Source organism: Thalassophryne amazonica, chromosome 13 (genome assembly GCF_902500255.1).
Source record: "Thalassophryne amazonica chromosome 13, fThaAma1.1, whole genome shotgun sequence".
Classification (NCBI taxonomy): domain Eukaryota; kingdom Metazoa; phylum Chordata; class Actinopteri; order Batrachoidiformes; family Batrachoididae; genus Thalassophryne; species Thalassophryne amazonica.
Window position 1 is genome coordinate 95,465,537 of NC_047115.1, and position 19,429 is coordinate 95,484,965.

The following is a 19,429-nucleotide window of genomic DNA, read 5'->3' on the forward strand; positions in this document are numbered from 1 at the left end:
CATCTTGTCACAGAAAAATACAGAAACTAATTAAAAGAGAACCAGAGGTTGCTAAAAGAAGTTAAGGACAAACTAGAGCACATAGTCAGTGTCAGTAACATCACACCCTACATGGGTGTGATGTTACTGACTGCCCGTTTCCTCCAACAGCAAGGCCGACCTGTAAATGTCGAATGACATGAATATTTGTCCTAATCACTTCTGTACTCATAACTTTAGTGAGGAAACATTCCTTTAACAGAGTCGAGTGTATGAAAGTTCCTGATGACACCGGAGGTCACACACTGAAGAACTGAGCCAAAGAACTGTTGGATCTACTCATATCGTGTTTCATTTTCTGGTTGTCCCTCTGACTACCTGATCCCACTGAACAGGTAGCGCAGTGGGATCAGGTCGTCTTATGTACACCTACGTTCGGTTGGCAGTCATGTGACCTGTCTGTGACCAAACACTTCATCTGCATTATCTCAGTCCACCCAGTAAATGAATACTGGCCTCGGCTGGAGCACTAACCTGCTCCGGACTCTCGTCCCCTTCATGCTACAGAACCTGAGGATGAGTCCCAGCACTGGTGGTCCTCAGGGCCTATACAGGACCTGCTTGTTTTTCTTCTACTCCAGCTGTACAGAGTTCTTGGACTTTGGAAGACTTCAATCCTTATACATATACCTAAAACTAAAGCTCCCTCTTCAGCCTGTAGCACCGCTCTCATTATAAAAGCAGCTGATTTTAAACAACATGCTCTTGAGTCCTTTACAGGTCCCGAGGCCCACTGGCTTATCCTCAGATACCAGGGCAACTTAGTGCAGACAAACCTGGGCCAACTCCAGTATGATTATAGGCTAGACAGGGTGTTGAAGACGTAACATTCACCCCATTATACATGATTTTAGCCCAAACAGAGGGTGCAGAGACCTTTTGCATGACTAGTTTTTTCTGCAACTCTTTAAATTGTATTCAGTCTCACGATTTATCAGAAAGGTTACAACAGGGCAGATATGTATGTGCACAGTATCACGATGGTGGGTTTTATGGTGAAATCATCAAATTTTGCACAGGCATATAGATAATGGGGCACCACAGTTGTTTGAAGGCGGAAGTTAAAGGGGTAAAATATGATGCATATGATGTCATTTCTCTACTTCCAGGGAAAAAACCCACGGCATTTTCAATGGGTTTTTCAGCAAATTACACGCAAACAAAGTGAAAATGCAAAGAAAGTGATGATGCAGTAGGAAAGTGGACATGTGTTGCGGTTTGTTTATGACCCGGAGCTCAAACATGTTGAGGCAGTTTTTGCAGGTGAGAGAACGGAGCTACTCTGGTTAGCTGTGTCGGCTAACACTTACCGACACGGCGTCTCCCACTGACTTTGTCTTTCCTTCTCCACTGGGAACCAAAAAACCCCACTTTTTGTGACTGCTTCGGTGATTGCAGCTGAAAACAAAACAGTGCACCATTTGTCCGTGTGACGTTATGCTGTGTGTATATCGTACGTTGTACAACGGGAGCGGGTGTCCCCATAAGTGGTCAAATCCCACGATATCACACAGGGTTCAAACGAGACTGCACTGCCCTATTAAAAAAACAAACAAATATTTCTATTTAGATATTATACCAAACCCAGTAAAAAAAAAAAAAAATAAGTGTAACTGTGGTTGGAATGGATTCAGCATGTATGAATGCTTTATAGCGGAGTAGATATGAAACGATTGTGCGTTTTATGGAAAAGCACCACTTTTTGAACACACCACTGTTCTGAGTCAGAACATGGATCTCAGTCAGAATGGTTGGCTGATGTGCTTTGACTGTGAGGTCCCAAAGTGGGAGAGTTCAGGCTCCATCCCGGCCCACAGTCAGATAATGACATTTCTTCCACATTCCTTTTACCTCCATGTGATCACGACAGGGATGTGCTCATTTATTTGTCATTTACAGCATCCTGTGTCAAAACCTGTATCAGAGGTACGATATTAATTAGCATGCCGATGATTCTGTGGTCCTTTCTCTTCTTCTCAGTGACGACCGTGATCACAGGCAGGTGATGGCTGAATTCATGTATTCATCATTTCACTGGGCTGCAGCATGTAGGTGGTTCCTTTTGGGAGCTTGGGGATGGACCAGATGGGTGCCGTCCAGGATCCGGGTGGGTCTGTGGGGTGGTGCATGCTGCATTATGCAATACCAGATGCTCCAAAAGTTGACCTGACCAGCAAATCACACTTTTTGGAACTCACTATGTCAAAACTAGAGATGTTTGCATAGATTTTGTGTTGTGATTAAGAAACAGGCAGTTGAAGTTGTGCAGCATCACAACTATCTTGTCTCCGACAGATAAGTTGACCAATGAGGTGCAGGTGGATACCGTCTGTAGGAAAACCCATCATTGGATCTACTGTTAACATATTATGTTGGTACTTATCTTATTCTTCTTTTACTGAATCAGTTCTTCAGTTCTCTTCGGTGTGCTGATGTGGGTCACTGACCCTCAGTCATTAAAACAGACTGCAGTTGGTCATCAAGTTGCTCCATCTGGTTCCAGATACATTATTCCAAAGTACAGAACAAACAGACTCAGCTGCTACTGGCCTTTTAAATAAATTATTTTAAATATTGACTGTTTGGTTTTGATGCAGTTTGCTGCCGGCTAGTCAACTGCTTTCTGCTCGAGGACATTAAAGTTATCATTGAACCTAGAAAACTTAACTAGTTGACTAACAAGTTGCTACAGTAAGTTCCTGTTTTATTCTTAGCTGCACAGTTTGAAGAAGCACTGATGCAAATCTACACTGAGCAGCATTTAAAACAGCATCGTTTGAGAATAAGTTTGATGCGGTGCCCAAGATTTTAGGCATCCAGTGTTTTTAATATGAGTTTGAGTAAACCTGTGGCCTAATCCAGCATTACAGACACCCTGGAACTCAAAACGTTCTCACCTGTTGCATGAAAAAGTACTATTGAAGGGCAGGAAGTCAAAGCTAGGACTGGGGAAGCAGGATCAAACCGGTTTAAGTGCACAGAGAGACGTTGTTCAGATGTCACCAAACATGGCAGCATCCATGGGGGGGTCAACATCAAGAAACTGTTAGCAGATAAATAAAGTCATTTTTCCTGCAGGGGACTGAAATATGAGGTACTGCATTTGGTATAAAACCATTCATGCATGTACCATCTTTGCTGCTACATAGATACTAACCCCTTTTTACAAATAAACTGGCTGTTTTTAAATGTTTTAAGTCTAAAATGCTTGTTCAGGTATTTTTTTGAGTTTTTATTTGATGTGGTCTTGAAGCTGGAATACTTCAAGACCAGTCGATCACTGGTGTTAGAAAGTGTCATCGGTGTCACTTATATCACAAACAGTAGCAAACCTAGCTAGCTAACAAGCTAGGCATTAAAATTAAATGCTATAGTTAGATGGTCTCGAGCATTTACACAAAAACAGTTTGAGTAGTGTATTGCCCGCACAATGAACTTACAAAATAAAATCACGCACTCCAGAGGTGGGACTAAGTCACCATCAAGTCATGAAACAACAAGTTCCAAGTCAAGTCTCAAGTCATATGACCACCAAGTGTTAGACTGCTGACTTGAGACTTGACTTGGGACTTGCAGATTGATGACTTGAGAATGACTTGACGTGACTTAAGGTGCCCTGGCCCAAGCATGCTTTTGCTTCATGCAACAGCACGACCTGTGTCGTGATGATCTCACACGCTGTTCTTTGTTCTACCGGTTGCCACGGGCTCTGCGCTGGACGCTGCATATATGAAATAATTATTTTGTGGCAGATTAATCATTTTTTTCTGCAAACTGGCCATTGAAAACAGCTCTAATCACTTCCTGAATCACAGAGGAGGCTGCAGCCGGAGCCATTTGCATGTGCGTGCATGCGTGCACCTAACAAGCTGCAGAAAGCATTTTGAGCCATCTAAAAAGGTAATTATTTGACTTGTTTACATTGTCATGGCTTGATAAAATAGTTGCGTGTTCTTTCCTTCTTGTGTGCAGCTGTTGAAGTATTTATTTTTATGTTTATAACAGATTTACCTTCTTGTTATAATCCTTCAGACGAGCTGCACTCTGATGTGATCCGCTGACATCACCACTCACTGTTCACTTCTTTACTCCACTTGACGGGCTGCACATTATGATTATATCGCGCCACATAGCACGACATTTGTGCATGAAAGATTTTTTGAACATTTCAAAATTCTCTGTGCACAATAGCATGCACCGGCACCCCTCTGCCGTCCTGTCTGCACCCGTTAAAGACAGGTTTACTCTCCAGCATGGCACATCACGACACAGGTCGTGATGTTGCGTGAATCAAAAATGTGCTTGTGTCAGGGCACCTTTACTCCCACTTCTGATGCACTCACACTTTTAATATGTAGATAATTTAATGCCCCCTGCTGGATTGGCATGTGAGTCCAGAATGTAAATATCAATGTCCATTGTTCAGTGTTGTTAACTAATATATGTAGCTTTTCTAAAAATATTCCTGTCAACGTTTGGTTTTGGCACAGTTCATCCTTGACCCAAATGGCAAATGTCACCTCTCCCAAGTTTGTGCGTGGTTAAAATTTCATGCACGCACGCCCAGCTGTTGTCTTTTCTGCATCCTCCTGTACACAGGTGCTGTTAATTTGACAGACAGAGACATGGCGGAAAACATTAAAAACACCTCACATTTCACTCATGGTGCCAACATAACGTTTAACTCACTCATGGTACTTGCAAGATCAACATGACACTTAACTAAACTGACTAAACCAACTGAACTACAATAACAACACTGTTAAACTAACATGAACCATAATCACATTTAAAACCCCAAACTCCCATGGTGCATTGCAGTCCATTGTTTATTGCTTAGCTAAAATTACTAATTTCTCTAAAAATATTTGTACTATCAACTTCCATTTTTCACAGCATTCATCCTTGACCCAGAATACATAAGCATACCAAACAGCAAATGTCAGCTCTCCCTGGTTTTTGCGTGATCAAAGCCATACACAAGCACGCACACAGAGGCCACTTGGCTATAACATAGATTATCAAATGAACACAGTTACTATTCTACACAACTATTAGACACTTTCATAATCACACAGAGAAAATAATAGTTCAAAATCCAAAGCCATCCAGATTTTTTAAAACGGACGCAAACCAGTTTCTCAAATTTAACCAGTTGAAATACAGTTTAGTTTAATTTGACCAGGTTAGTCCCACTGAGATCGAACTCTTTTGCAAGGGAGACCTGGACAATTATGAAGTTTCCAATTCACCTAACCTGCATGTCTTTAAATGTGGGAGGAAACCCATGCAATCTTCACACAGAAAGCCTGCAGGTGAGAATCGAACCCATGACCTTCTTGCTGTGAGACAACAGTGCTAACCACTAATCCACTGTTGCTGCCATGACTTGCTATGATTTGAATGAAATAATGGCTTTGCCTGTATTTTGTAATACTAATTATGGACAAAATGTAAAGTAGTGTCCTGTCGAGTTGAGCAACTGAGTTTCCAAAATATCCATCCATTTTCTGCAGCAGTCACAGGGCGTGAGGTGGGGTTCCCCCTGGACAGGACATTCACACCCACAATTATAAAGTTTCCAATCCACCTCACCTGCATGTGGGAGGAAGCCGGAGCACCCAAAGGAAACCAACGCAAACACGGGGAGAACATGCAAACTCCACACAGAAAGGCCACAGGTGGGAATCGAACCCATGACCTTCTTGTTGTGAAGTAACAGTGCTAACCACTAATCCACTGTGCTGCCTGTTCCAAAATGTGATGAACATAATACATTAGCTGTTCCAATTGGGAACTTAAACAAGTAGAAGTTAAAGTTTTTTCAGCCGCGGTTGGAGAGTTTAATATGTACGTCTTTAATCAATCAATTTTAATCAATTTTTTAATCAATTTTTTTTTTATATAGCGCCAAATCACAACAAACAGTTGCCCCAAGGCGCTTTATATTGTAAGGCAAGGCCATACAATAATTATGTAAAACCCCAACGGTCAAAACGACCCCCTGTGAGCAAGCACTTGGCTACAGTGGGAAGGAAAAACTCCCTTTTAACAGGAAGAAACCTCCAGCAGAACCAGGCTCAGGGAGGGGCAGTCTTCTGCTGGGACTGGTTGGGGCTGAGGGAGAGAACCAGGAAAAAGACATGCTGTGGAGGGGAGCAGAGATCGATCACTAATGATTAAATGCAGAGTGGTGCATACAGAGCAAAAGAGGAAAGAAACAGTGCATCATGGGAACCCCCCAGCAGTCTACGTCTATAGCAGCATAACTAAGGGATGGTTCAGGGTCACCTGATCCAGCCCTAACTATAAGCTTTAGCAAAAAGGAAAGTTTTAAGCCTAATCTTAAAAGTAGAGAGGGTGTCTGTCTCCCTGATCTGAATTGGGAGCTGGTTCCACAGGAGAGGAGCCTGAAGCTGAAGGCTCTGCCTCCCATTCTACTCGTACAAACCCTAGGAACTACAAGTAAGCCTGCAGTCTGAGAGCGAAGCGCTCTATTGGGGTGATATGGTACTACGAGGTCCCTAAGATAAGATGGGACCTGATTATTCAAAACCTTATAAGTAAGAAGAAGAATTTTAAATTCTATTCTGGAATATAAAGGAAGCCAATGAAGAGAGGCCAATATGGGTGAGATATGCTCTCTCCTTCTAGTCCCCATCAGTACTCTAGCTGCAGCATTTTGAATTAACTGAAGGCTTTTAGGGAACTTTTAGGACAACCTGATAATAATGAATTACAATAGTCCAGCCTAGAGGAAATAAATGCATGAATTAGTTTTTCAGCATCACTCTGAGACAAGACCTTTCTGATTTTAGAGATATTGCGTAAATGCAAAAAAGCAGTCCTACATATTGTTTAATATGCGCTTTGAATGACATATCCTGATCAAAAATGACTCCAAGATTCTCACAGTATTACTAGAGGTCAGGATAATGCCATCCAGAGTAAGGATCTGGTTAGACACCATGTTTCTAAGATTTGTGGGGCCAAGTACAATAACTTCAGTTTTATCTGAGTTAAAAGCAGGAAATTAGAGGTCATCCATGTCTTTATGTCTGTAAGACAATCCTGCAGTTTAGCTAATTGGTGTGTGTCCTCTGGCTTCATGGATAGATAAAGCTGGGTATCATCTGTGTAACAATGAAAATTTAAGCAATACCGTCTAATAATACTGCCTAAGGGAAGCATGTATAAAGTGAATAAAATTGGTCCTAGCACAGAACCTTGTGGAACTCCATAATTAACTTTAGTCTGTGAAGAAGATTCCCCATTTACATGAACAAATTGTAATCTATTAGACAAATATGATTCAAACCACCGCAGTGCAGTGCCTTTAATACCTATGGCATGCTCTAATCTCTGTAATAAAATTTTATGGTCAACAGTATCAAAAGCAGCACTGAGGTCTAACAGAACAAGCACAGAGATGAGTCCACTGTCCGAGGCCCATAAGAAGATCATTTGTAACCTTCACTAATGCTGTTTCTGTACTATGATGAATTCTAAAACCTGACTGAAACTCTTCAAATAGACCATTCCTCTGCAGATGATCAGTTAGCTGTTTTACAACTACCCTTTCAAGAATTTTTGAGAGAAAAGGAAGGTTGGAGATTGGCCTATAATTAGCTAAGATAGCTGGTCAAGTGATGGCTTTTTAAGTAATGGTTTAATTACTGCCACCTTAAAGCCTGTGGTACATAGCCAACTAATAAAGATAGATTGATCATATTTAAGATCGAAGCATTAAATAATGGTAGGGCTTCCTTGAGCAGCCTGGTAGGAATGGGGTCTAATAAACATGTTGATGGTTTGGATGAAGTAACTAATGAAAATAACTCAGACAGAACAATCGGAGAGAAAGAGTCTAACCAAATACCGGCATCACTGAAAGCAGCCAAAGATAATGATACGTCTTTGGGATGGTTATGAGTAATTTTTTCTCTAATAGTTAAAATTTGTTAGCAAAGAAAGTCATGAAGTCATTACTAGTTAAAGTTAATGGAATATTCAGCTCAATAGAGCTCTGACTCTTTGTCAGCCTGGCTACAGTGCTGAAAAGAAACCTGGGGTTGTTCTTATTTTCTTCAATTAGTGATGAGTAGAAAGATGTCCTAGCTTTACGGAGGGCTTTTTTATAGAGCAACAGACTCTTTTTCCAGGCTAAGTGAAGATCTTCTAAATTAGTGAGACGCCATTTCCTCTCCAACTTACGGGTTATCTGCTTTAAGCTACGAGTTTGTGAGTTATACCACGGAGTCAGACACTTCTGATTTAAAGCTCTCTTTTTCAGAGGAGCTACAGCATCCAAAGTTGTCTTCAATGAGGATGTAAAACTATTGACGAGATACTCTATCTCCCTTACAGAGTTTAGGTAGCTACTCTGCACTGTGTTGGTATATGGCATTAGAGAACATAAAGAAGGAATCATATCCTTAAACCTAGTTACAGCGCTTTCTGAAAGACTTCTAGTGTAATGAAACTTATTCCCCACTGCTGGGTATTCCATCAGAGTAAATGTAAATGTTATTAGAAATGATCAGACAGAAGGGAGTTTTCAGGGAATACTGTTAAGTCTTCTATTTCCATACCATAAGTCAGAACAAGATCTAAGATATGATTAAAGTGGTGGGTGGACTCATTTAGAATAAATCAATATGTTGATCAATTATTATATCATTTACAACAGGGACTTAGAAGAGAGAGACCTAATGTTAATAGACCACATTTAACTGTTTTAGTCTGTGGTGCAGTTGAAGGTGCTATATTATTTTTCTTTTGAATTTTTATGCTTAAATAGATTTTTGCTGGTTATTGGTGGTCTGGGAGCAGGCACCGTCTCTACGGGGATGGGGTAATGAGGGGATGGCAGGGGGAGAGAAGCTGCAGAGAGGTGTGTAAGACTACAACTCTGCTTCCTGGTCCCAACAGATTGGAGGATTTAAGAAATTGGCCAGATTTCTAGAAATGAGAGCTGCTCCATCCAAAGTGGGATGGATGCCGTCTCTCCTAACAAGACCAGGTTTTCCCCAGAAGCTTTGCCAATTATCTATGAAGCCCACCTCAGTTTTTTGGACACCACTCAGACAGCCAGCAATCAAGGAGAACATGCGGCTAAACATGTCACTCCCGGTCTGATTGGGAGGGCCCAGAGAAAACTACAGAGTCCGACATTGTTTTTGCAAAGTTACACACCGATTTAATGTTAATTTTAGTGACCATCCGATTGGCGTAACCGAGTGTCATTACTGCCGACGTGAATTACAATCTTACCAAATTTACGCTTAGCCTTAGCCAGCAGTTTCAAATTTCCTTCAATGTCGCCTGCTCTGGCCCCCGGAAGACAATTGACTATGGTTGCTGGTGTCGCTAACTTCACATTTCTCAAAACAGAGTCGCCAATAACCAGAGTTTGATCCTCGGCGGGTGTGTCGTCGAGTGGGGAAAAACGGTTAGAGATGTGAACGGGTTGGCGGTGTACACGGGGCTTCTGTTTAGGGCTACGCTTCCTCCTCACAGTCACCCAGTCGGCCTGCTTTCCCGGCTGCTCGGGATCTGCCAGGGGTAACTAACGGCGGCTAAGCTACCTTGGTCCACACCAACTACAGGGGCCTGGCTAGCTGTGAAGCATGTTTGGATAAATACGATTTATAGCACGACTTTCTCTACAAAACTGTGCAAACTTGAAACTTTGCCCAACTTTACTCAAACTTGACCTTAACTCAGTTAGTTAATGAAGCTAACTGTAAACTAAATGCAAAGTGACCTCATGATTTAATTGCTTTTTATTCACAGGAGAAAGACGTCATTCCTTAATAACTATGTGAACAAATACAAACAGTGTGTAAAACAACAACAAAACCCTCAATGTACATACAATTATTTGGCACAAACTTTGCCTATAAAATATTTCCAAGTACCCGCACGGAAGGTTTCATTACAACAAATATGAAAATATACACATTAAATGTAAGCATAACCACTGCGTTATGTCTGGTTTTATACACTGTACTGAAATTTTGCAGTTTCAGTTTCAACTACTGTCTAATGTCATTATTATTGGGTTTATGTAAGAACAAAACAATGGGTGCAAATGCAGACCAGTTAGAAATGACCTGCAGGATCATCCCACCGTGGAAGATCTCACAGTGTCTCAGTTCTCATTCTGCCTACACCAGGGTCATGACCTTCATAGAGGCAGGCTGGAACCTACGAATCTTCTTCTTCAGGGCTCGAGAAGCTTTGATACGGCAGGCGTGGGGCTCAGGACGTGACAGCTGAAGTCCAGCGGCTGTAGGCCCCAGTGCAGCTTCAGCCCACACAAAACCTCCCTCCTCCTCATGGCCATCCAATGGTCCTCCTCATCCAAAGACAGGGCTGGTATCAGAGTCTGAGAAGGACTGGAAGCTCTGGCTGGACTCGCTATCTCCAAATCGGTTGGTGGTGTTGTCACTCAGCTCCCCGTCACTGCTTTCAGCGATTGTGGAGTGAAAAAGTGATGCACATTCGGCTGAGTATTCAGACTCACATTTAGGTGGGTAGTAGGTGGACTTCTGGTAAGGTGCAGGAGGGTATCTGGCATTGAGATTACGGAGAAGGAAACAGGTCAGAGGACACTGATGATTGGAAGTGGAGAGCAGGTCCTCTCCACTGGTTGGATGGGTCTTGGCACTCATACTGCGGACTATTTGTCTGCTTCCTGGTGCCTGAGGATGGGAATCCTTTGTCTTCTGATGCTGAGAACATGAGACCTGGAACATCTCAACATTGCATGGCCATTTGGCTGTTCCCTGTCTTTTCCTCCTCAAGGCTAAGAGCTGCTCAGGCTCAAAGCACTGGAACTTGCGGCTTTTGCTGGACCTGGTGGCACCAGGGACAGCATGTGGCTTCAGATGGCACTTATGGGTGTACAAAAGACTTGAGTCGGAGCCTGGGCCCTGTTTCTGCTCCTCTGTAGAAGTGATACATTTTGCAGTTATCTTCCCCAGTCCAGGTTTTCGCTGTTCAACCTTGGTTCCACCCTTGGGCTCTCTGATACCTTCACTACACGAGTAGCCATGTTGTTGCCTTGTGTGTCGAGGCTTTTCACTGCTTTTTCTTCTGAGTTTCACAGCTTTGGTCTTGCAGTCTACCTGTCCTACCTTGATCTTCTGAGACCCAGCAGGGACAAACTGAGCATGGACAAACTTGGGGGAGGCTACATGACCGCTGTGAACATCAAAGCCTCTGTTTTCTTCATTAGTCGCTGGTCTTTGCTTGTATGCCTTCCTGGACTCTGGATGATCCTTGCATATCTTCTCTGAGCAGCTTCTGAATTGGCTGGTATAGTCTATCTTAGGTTCGTTATTATTCCTTAAGTTTGAAGTAGTGGCTTCATTACAGTGGCAATGGAAAGCAGTTTCTTGGGTTCTTACTGACTGCTGGTGGTTTGTATTTTCAGCTGGCTCTTGCCTGGAGTATATCCGCAGTGTCTTTCTGATTGTTCTCTTGTGTGGTGACATCTCTGGTCTGGACTGGCAGAGGCACTTTTGTCTGAGACCGATCAGGAAACACAGTTTCATTGGGCTGCTGTTGATAACCACAGTGTGTTTGTAAAACCTCTTTCTCTGTTTCATGTTGGATTTTGGTAATGCTACGTTGGAGAAGTTTGTCAAAGTAACTGGGTGTCTTTGGACCCACTTGTGCCTGATGAAGGGCAGCTGCACTGAGGCCACCTGTTGCTGGGGTGTCTTGGCCTTCTAGAAAGCCCGGTGTGGTTGGTTGGCTTCCATGGTAAAAGATTGGGCTCTGGAGGGCCACAGCATGCAGGGGACTAGGGTAATGGTACACTTCAGTCCCACTGCGAGACACCAGGTTCATCTGGAACTTGGGGTCCACTGTGGAGGTCCTAAGGTTTGGGCAAACTGAGGATTTCTTTGAATCCCCAGATTTGTAGCAGCCCATCATCCTGTCAAGATCACCTGGTAAACACAGACAACACATGATGATTACCCACCTGTATAAAAATAAATTACATATCATCATGAAGCAAACTCACCACATTGTGTCGCTTAGTAACAACAACTACATGTTCTCATTACTGCATCACTTAGTAGAAGAGTTACGTGAAATAAAACATTGAGAGTGCTACTTACCTGTTGACACGGGTCTTGGTCTTTGCTGTTCAGCACTGGTTCGGATCCTGCTGCTTCCGAGGTGGAGACCTGTAGCCCGCAGAGGGCTGGGCTGAGCCGAGCTCTCGTCAGCCGAGTGCTGGCGGTACACATCGACTTGTGAAAGAGGGATAGCTTGAGAGACGGCGGGGCTTGTGGGAGGCAGGAGAAGGCTGTTCTGAGAGGAGGACAAACTCTCACTGTACACGGAGGTACAAGAGTTGGACAGGGAACACGAGCCACCATCGCTGAGCTCGTAGAAACCTGCAGAATCCACAAGAAATGTTACACAAATCATATCAGGTTTGTTTGTGTTGTATTGAGTATGTGAGTGTGTGTGTATGTATGTATGTATGTCTGCCTATGACTGGCCTATTGCTAAGCAACAGTACCTGCAGCAACCCCCCCCCCCCCACGTACACACACGCACACATTCCCAATTCCTTCCTTCCTTCCTTCCTGTCTGTCCCCAATGTCCAAAAACTGAGCAAACAATAGCCCCTGATCAGTCAAGATCAAACTTCAGTGAGAAAGATTAAATACAGCTTTAATGTGACTCAGCTGCATTTTTGATGCTATTGATGGCTTTAATCAGACAATTGGGCAGCGCAACCTCGTCTGAGGGTGGGGGCTAAAGGGTTAAAATATGATGCAACACACTAATCCTACATCCGGGGACAGTCCTCGTCTGTCCCCATCAGCAACACGGCACTTTCTCTGAGTTTCTGGGCAAAATGCAGGCAAACAAAGTGAAAATGCAGAGAAAAAGTGACAATGTGGTGGAAAGTGGACACGTGTTGCAGTTTGTTTATGACTCGGAGCTCAAACACGTCGAGCTGGTTGTGCAGGCGAGATAACGGAGCCACTCTGTCAGGGTGTGCAGGCTAACACCTACTGACAACCTCTCCCATTTGCCTCGTCTTCCCCTCTGTACTGGGAACCGAAAAAACTGCACTTTTCACAACTGCTTCAGTGATTGCAGCTGAAAACAAAACATTACACCATCTTTCCGTGTGAAGTGATGCTGTGTTTGTGCAGACTGAAGAGGTCAAATCCCACGACATCACGCAAGGGTTCAAACGAGACTGCACTGCCCCATTAAAGCACTGGTTGCACACACTGCAGGCCAATGTCCAAATATTCATGGGTTTGATTGAGCACATGTCAAAGCAGAGTGGGATGTAGGTTGCCTAGCAACCATACTGTCAAATGCACAGCAATCACAGACATCTTCAAGCGCTCACACCCAGGCCCCGCCCGTGTTCCCTGGTAGTAGAAAATAAGTGGCTCCGGACCTGAGCTGGGCCTGCTGTCGCTCTCCAGCTGCTCCATGGAGGCTTTGTCCACGTCTAACTTCAGCTCACTGATCTGCTGGTCCAGCTGCTGCAGATGAGTCTTCAAGCCTACGTCCTGCTTCTGCAGACGAAACTGTAAAAGACACAATGTAGAGTTTAGATGAATCCAAAGGAAACTCTCAGGAAACTCTCTAAGAAAGAAGGGATTCATTCACACGTCTGACTACAGGAACCTGACGGAGGAGATCAGGACTGTGAAATCATCTGTGCAGAACCCGTGGAGGTGAGCGTGCAGCACTCAGAAAAACAAAACCAGCTGTGGCTGATCATTAACTGCAGCGGGACGTGGCGGAGGCGGCTAACCCCCCGCGACCACGAGGGCTCAGCCATTGTGTAAACGGCTGCAGGAGGTTCGGGGGGGTTGGAATGGGTGGCTGTTTGCTTTAACAGCTGGGGCGGGCGTGTTACCGCGACGGATGCTGGGGGTCGATACCCGCCAAAAAAAAACAAAAAAAAGAGTGTTTCTTTAAAGTTTCCTTCTTGTTTGGAAATCAGCGGCTGAAGGAAATTAAAAAAAACTCTGCAGCAGCACTTGGAAAGGAGTTTGAAACTACAGGGGTAATTTAGCAAGGAGGTTCTTACTTATTAGGGGTTTTTTGTTTTTCTTCTGCCTGTTTTGCAGGATAAAGATTTTCATGAAATCTGGTGAAAAGGTGGGACTCATAAGCAAACAATGGATTAGTGTTCAGTTAAAAACAAAAAATTCCACATCTGGACCCACATTTTGCTTTTAACTAATTCTTCACCACTGAGCGATGAGGCAACAGCTGACATTTGGACTGAAGTCCATCAAAAGTGCAGAACTTTCAAAACTAGAGAACCTGTCCAACATCGAGAGAAGGTTCTGCTGCAGTGGACTGATTAGTACCCCCCCCCGTCCAGTTGTTCCTGCAAACACTTAGGAGTATCCACCATGTGGACCTTTTCTACTATTCATTTTAACATTAGACTGTATGGTGTCTGGAGACCTCAGAACCACAGCACACTGAAAAGGGGCACATGGTCCTGAAATTTCCTTTGTACTGAGTCAGCCTGCACACATCACCCAATAGATATTCCCTCTGTAGTGGATGTTACCATGTAGACAGCATGTACACGACACTGACTCCAGGTTCTAGACTTTATATATCAGAACATAATGTAAAATCACACTGTTCTGTTAGCCGGCCCCACCGCTCAGCCACACCTCTGAAATGCCTCTGAGAGCACAATGGACTCGCTACACTTTTTAGTGTGCTGTCGACAACATTCAGTGTATGATTCTTGAAGAGAATTATGTGAGAAACACATGAAAAAAATTAACAGGAAGAAAAAAGGGAGCAGCCGAATGGACAACAGAACAAATTCTTATGGTTCCGAGGTCTCCAAAAATCAGCTCTATGGGACCAGCTGAGGCTACAAGTATGAGACTCATATTCCAAATTGTAGTGGCTACAGATAGAAGACTCAGCTGTAGTACTGGGGTCAGGTCATGTTGCCCCACTGTTGACTAAGTCACCCTGCTTACAAAGTCTCTCCTTTCAGGTGATGATGACCTTTTATTTTTTTTTTTGGACATTATGTGGGGTGACTTGGTTTTAAAGGTGTGAGAGATGACTGGCGACCATCACTGACACACAGGTGGGCTTTATCACTGTCTACTTATCTATATACATACAAACCTTAGCATATATAATCAGCTAGATTTAAAAATAAATCAATCATGGAATATAACTTGAAGTTGAATAAAAGTCAGTACTAAAGTTTGTTCAGGCCACTTTTATGACTCAAAGTAGCCTAAAATGTCACAAAACCATTTGCAAAGAGGAGTGGAAAAGTAGTCCAGTTAAGACGAAAGCACAATATGAACCACATTAGGTTAGTGTGGTTTCTTCAACGTGTTCTCATTGTTAAGAGAAGAACACGGTGAGAGCACAGTGACATGTTTGTTTTCTTACTCTAATATAGTATTTTAGTCGCTTCAGTAATTTTCAGTTCACTGGATCCTGCAGGGACCGAACCGTGCAGCGGGTTCAGACCCCATAGAGTGAAACATTTGGAAATGTTTTGGAAAACCGATGTCATGGAAAACTGGTGAACAACTGTGCTGATTGTCATTCACAGATACACACAACCAACTTTTTCTGCCCCCCTTCTCCTGGCATTAGTGGTGAGCAGACACCCACCCCCCGTGCACAAGGCTCTCGGTTCAACAGTGAACCTTGATTTATGACGCCAGTCCTGCTTCCTTCCTCACCCCCAGCTGAGAGTGTTTGCAGACAATAACTGTGCACGTGATCAGCAAAATGCACACACATATTATATATATAAACCTCAGGAAAGATAAAATAAAAGTCCAGCTGTTTTCCTACCAGCTGTTGCTTCAGAGTTTCCAGCGTGGCCTCCAGCCGCTGCTCCTCCGCTCCCCCGGTGGTTTGTGGAGCCCAGGAGGTGACGGGCTCCTGCCGGTCCAGCTGCAGGACCCAGCCCACCCTGTCTCGGTGCGTGTCCCGCAGCAGCTGGAGCTCCCGCAGCCCCGCCAGCGCGGCCTGCAGCCGGTCCGCGGCCCGGCCGCGCTCCGCGCCGCCCGCACACAGCGTCCTGCTCAGCATGCTGCCGGGGACCGAGAAGAGCCGCCGTGCTGCTGCTGCTGCTGGTGTAGTCTCGGTCCGGTCCGTTCTGTAATGAACGTGTGCAGCGCCAAGAGGACACGCTAAGCTCCTCCCACCGCTGGAAGGGTCTGGCTCCTCATTGGTTGGCTGCTGCGACCCAACAAACATCTGGTGCTGATCCTCCTCCATTCATTCATCGTGCTGAAGCTGCCCGGACACGCACGACTTTATCTGATTCGCGCACGCGCACACACTGTCTGACATCAAATCAAAGCAAAAAACAAAAACACAATCTGTGTAAATGATTACAAAAATAAAGGACAAGATCAGGATCAGACCCCGTGTGCTCTGCGGACCATCTGAATTAATTCCTTTGCAAGAAATCCCCCCTTTTTTGAGCAACAAATTAGAAGGAATGAATGGGGTAGCTGGGGTCGCGACCCGATCTTGGATAAGCGGTTGAAGATGAGTGTGAACTCATTAAAAAAAAAAATCTGTGACATTTGTCTAATAAAGATTAACCTGGAAAAGTACAATGTAACAACAAACGCACGTGTTAAACACCACCAGTGGGTTCAGTTTAATATTTTCTCTGGTTCTTATAAAAAAAAAAAAAATGCTCAAACGTGTCCATAATATCTACAATATACAGAGAAAAAACACTGAGTGGAAAAAACGAGTACTGATTAATTTAATCCCTTTCAGGCATTTTTTGAGGTGTGAAAATGAAAATTCTTTCACATGATGTTCGTGTCAAAGGTGACAGATGTTCGAGGATTTGATCATATTTTAAGGTGATGAGTTGTAAAGAGTGAACTTTTCCTTTCTGGTCCAATCTCAGCGAAAACATCTCGACAGGAGGGTCTTGATTTTGGAACTTGTGCAATAAAAAGGATGGGTAACTAGCGCCGCCTTGTGACAGTATCAAATATTACAGGTATAACACAATAAACTGCAACAGAGAGAGAGAAAAAAAAATCCATTTACAATATTTAATCTTGTTCTGAAAGCAGCAAATATGTTCAGTACAAATATACACCGACTTCAAAAAGGTTCATAAAACCATAAAAATGTCTCAGATCAAACTGGCAAAAGTTTAATTTTTGACCATTTTACTGAATCACATCAACAGTGTGTCTGCAGCAGTCAGATCATAAGAATAAAAACTGAAAGGTTTATGAAAAAGTGTTTATTTTTTATTTTTTTGCTTCATCTGTGATGACATGAAAGTTTTCATCAAAATTAATGAAAATATTTCATTAATTTTGTTTTTGTCAAAATTTCACATTTTTATAACTAATAATGAACAAATTCACATAAAGTCGACAGTAACTAAACGAAAGGAACAAATGTTATCATCAAAGTCCTTGTATGAATAACGTTCGGTGACTATTGATGGATGTTGAAATGACGTGACAGGTTTGTTGATCTATAAATATATAAAACCTGTTTTACTGCACTTAAACATGAAATCACAGCTGCTCGTATGAGCAGGAGGTCACTTCAGGTCAGCATCAAACACTTTGTGGGGACAGAAATCAAATAAGAGTCAGAAACACACAACATGTTCAATTTATGGTCAATAAAAGATATTTTGAAATTTGTGGTCAAAGTGCATCCTTCAGCGGCATGGTGGATCAGCGGTTAGCACTGGTGCCTCACAGCAAGAAGGTTGTGGGATCGTTTCCCACCCTTTCTGTGTGGAGTTTGCGTGTTCTCCCTGTGTCTGTGTGGGTTTCCTCCCACAATCAAAAACATGTTTATTTAGGGTCTGCTCCATTCTCTGCCCCTGAGCAAGGCAGCGTCTCTAGATCTGGAGTTGGTCCCCGGATGCCGGACTGTGGCTGCTCACTGCTCCTAGTGGCTGGATTATGTCAAAGTGCAATTAGGACGCGTTCAGTGCAGAGGACAAATGACCTGCATGTACAATAAAGGTTATTTTGTCATGTTTTGGTGTTAATAACCTTCAGCAGTCTTGAAATATCTTGTCAGATGGATACTTTGCTCAAATTTGATGTTGACCTTTGACCACAGACAATATGCAAACACAAAAAAATTGTTGCTGTAACACTGCTGGATTATTGTTGCAGTCTGAGTGCTCTATACCAGCTTACTCCAGTTAAGGTCACCAGGGGACTGGAGTCCATCCCATCAGTTACAGGGTGTTAGTTCACCCTGGACAGGACACCGGTCTGTCACAGAGCCACAAACAAACACATTCATACCCATCTACAGACTATTTAAAGTGTCCAATCCTTCTAATCTGCACGTCTTTGGATGTGGGAGGAAGCCAGAGAACCTGGAGAGAATTGGGGACACGGGGAGAACATGCAAACACCACACAGAAAGGCCACAGATGGGAATTGATCCCATGTCTTTCTTGCTGACCACTAAACCACAGTGCTGCTCTGCTGTCATCCAATTATCATCAAATTTATGTAGCCTTGATGGTTAATGGTCAAATGTGTATTTTCCACCAAAGAACTGAAGCTCTTGTGTGTTTTTTCTTCTGCATCAACACATGTTCAGGTTTTCTTCCACTTTGTTGGACGAACAGACAAACAGAATGATGACAGTTCTCCCCTCTGTGACCTTCACCCGCTGTGGAGGTCAAAAATGTTCAGCAGCCTTCAAGTCATCCTGCTGCAGCTGCACATATTCACCACTAGATGTCACTGGAGTGTCTCTCCTGATGACGTCACATGTGTCAAAGCCAAAAGTCCTCTGAGTGGTGATATGCACCTGTAATCCGAGCTCCCGGTGGAGTGTCTGAGCTGCAGTGGACTACGGCGATCGGTCATCCTGGGGGAGCCCGGGGTCACCGGCCCAGGTCAAAGGTGAATAGATGGTGTGGTGCAGCCTGAGTCAGACAGTGGGACCCCAATCTGTTTAGGGTCCAATACTGTACATCAAAGCGCAACAAAAACACTTCACACACCAGCGTCCTGTAGCGCCTCCGCCTGGAGCACACCAGCTATTACACATAATCACACTGGGTAGTTCTCCAGGAGCCCTGCAGGTGGCGCCACCCAGTCACATTCTTTCAAAGATTTGAATAAAAGTCCACTGAGAGGAAAAACATTCACAAACACTTTTCTGTTTGATGTTGAAATAAAGAAAATTATGATGACAATAACTGATCATTGATCGTCAGACAAACAAAACATCAGATCCCAAAGTGACGTCTTTTTTTGTCTGTTGTTTGTCTCTTGTCTGTCAGATGACGTGTGAACATTAGAGGTGTCCGTTCATGGTTCATCATCACACACAGGATTCACACTTTGACTAACTC

At 43.6% G+C, this 19,429-nt stretch overlaps 1 protein-coding gene across 1 annotated transcript; it reads right to left on the bottom strand.

Moving 5' to 3' along the window:
- Window positions 1-10,176: 10,176 nt before the first annotated feature.
- dact2 (dishevelled-binding antagonist of beta-catenin 2) lies at window positions 10,177-16,326 on the bottom strand. The gene is given in 5 exon segments (XM_034185209.1): window positions 10,177-11,511; window positions 11,513-11,999; window positions 12,174-12,455; window positions 13,487-13,619; window positions 15,898-16,326. Coding segments are annotated over 5 exon segments (2,634 nt in total). The 3' UTR covers window positions 10,177-10,208.
- Between the last annotated feature and the right edge of the window lie 3,103 nt (window positions 16,327-19,429).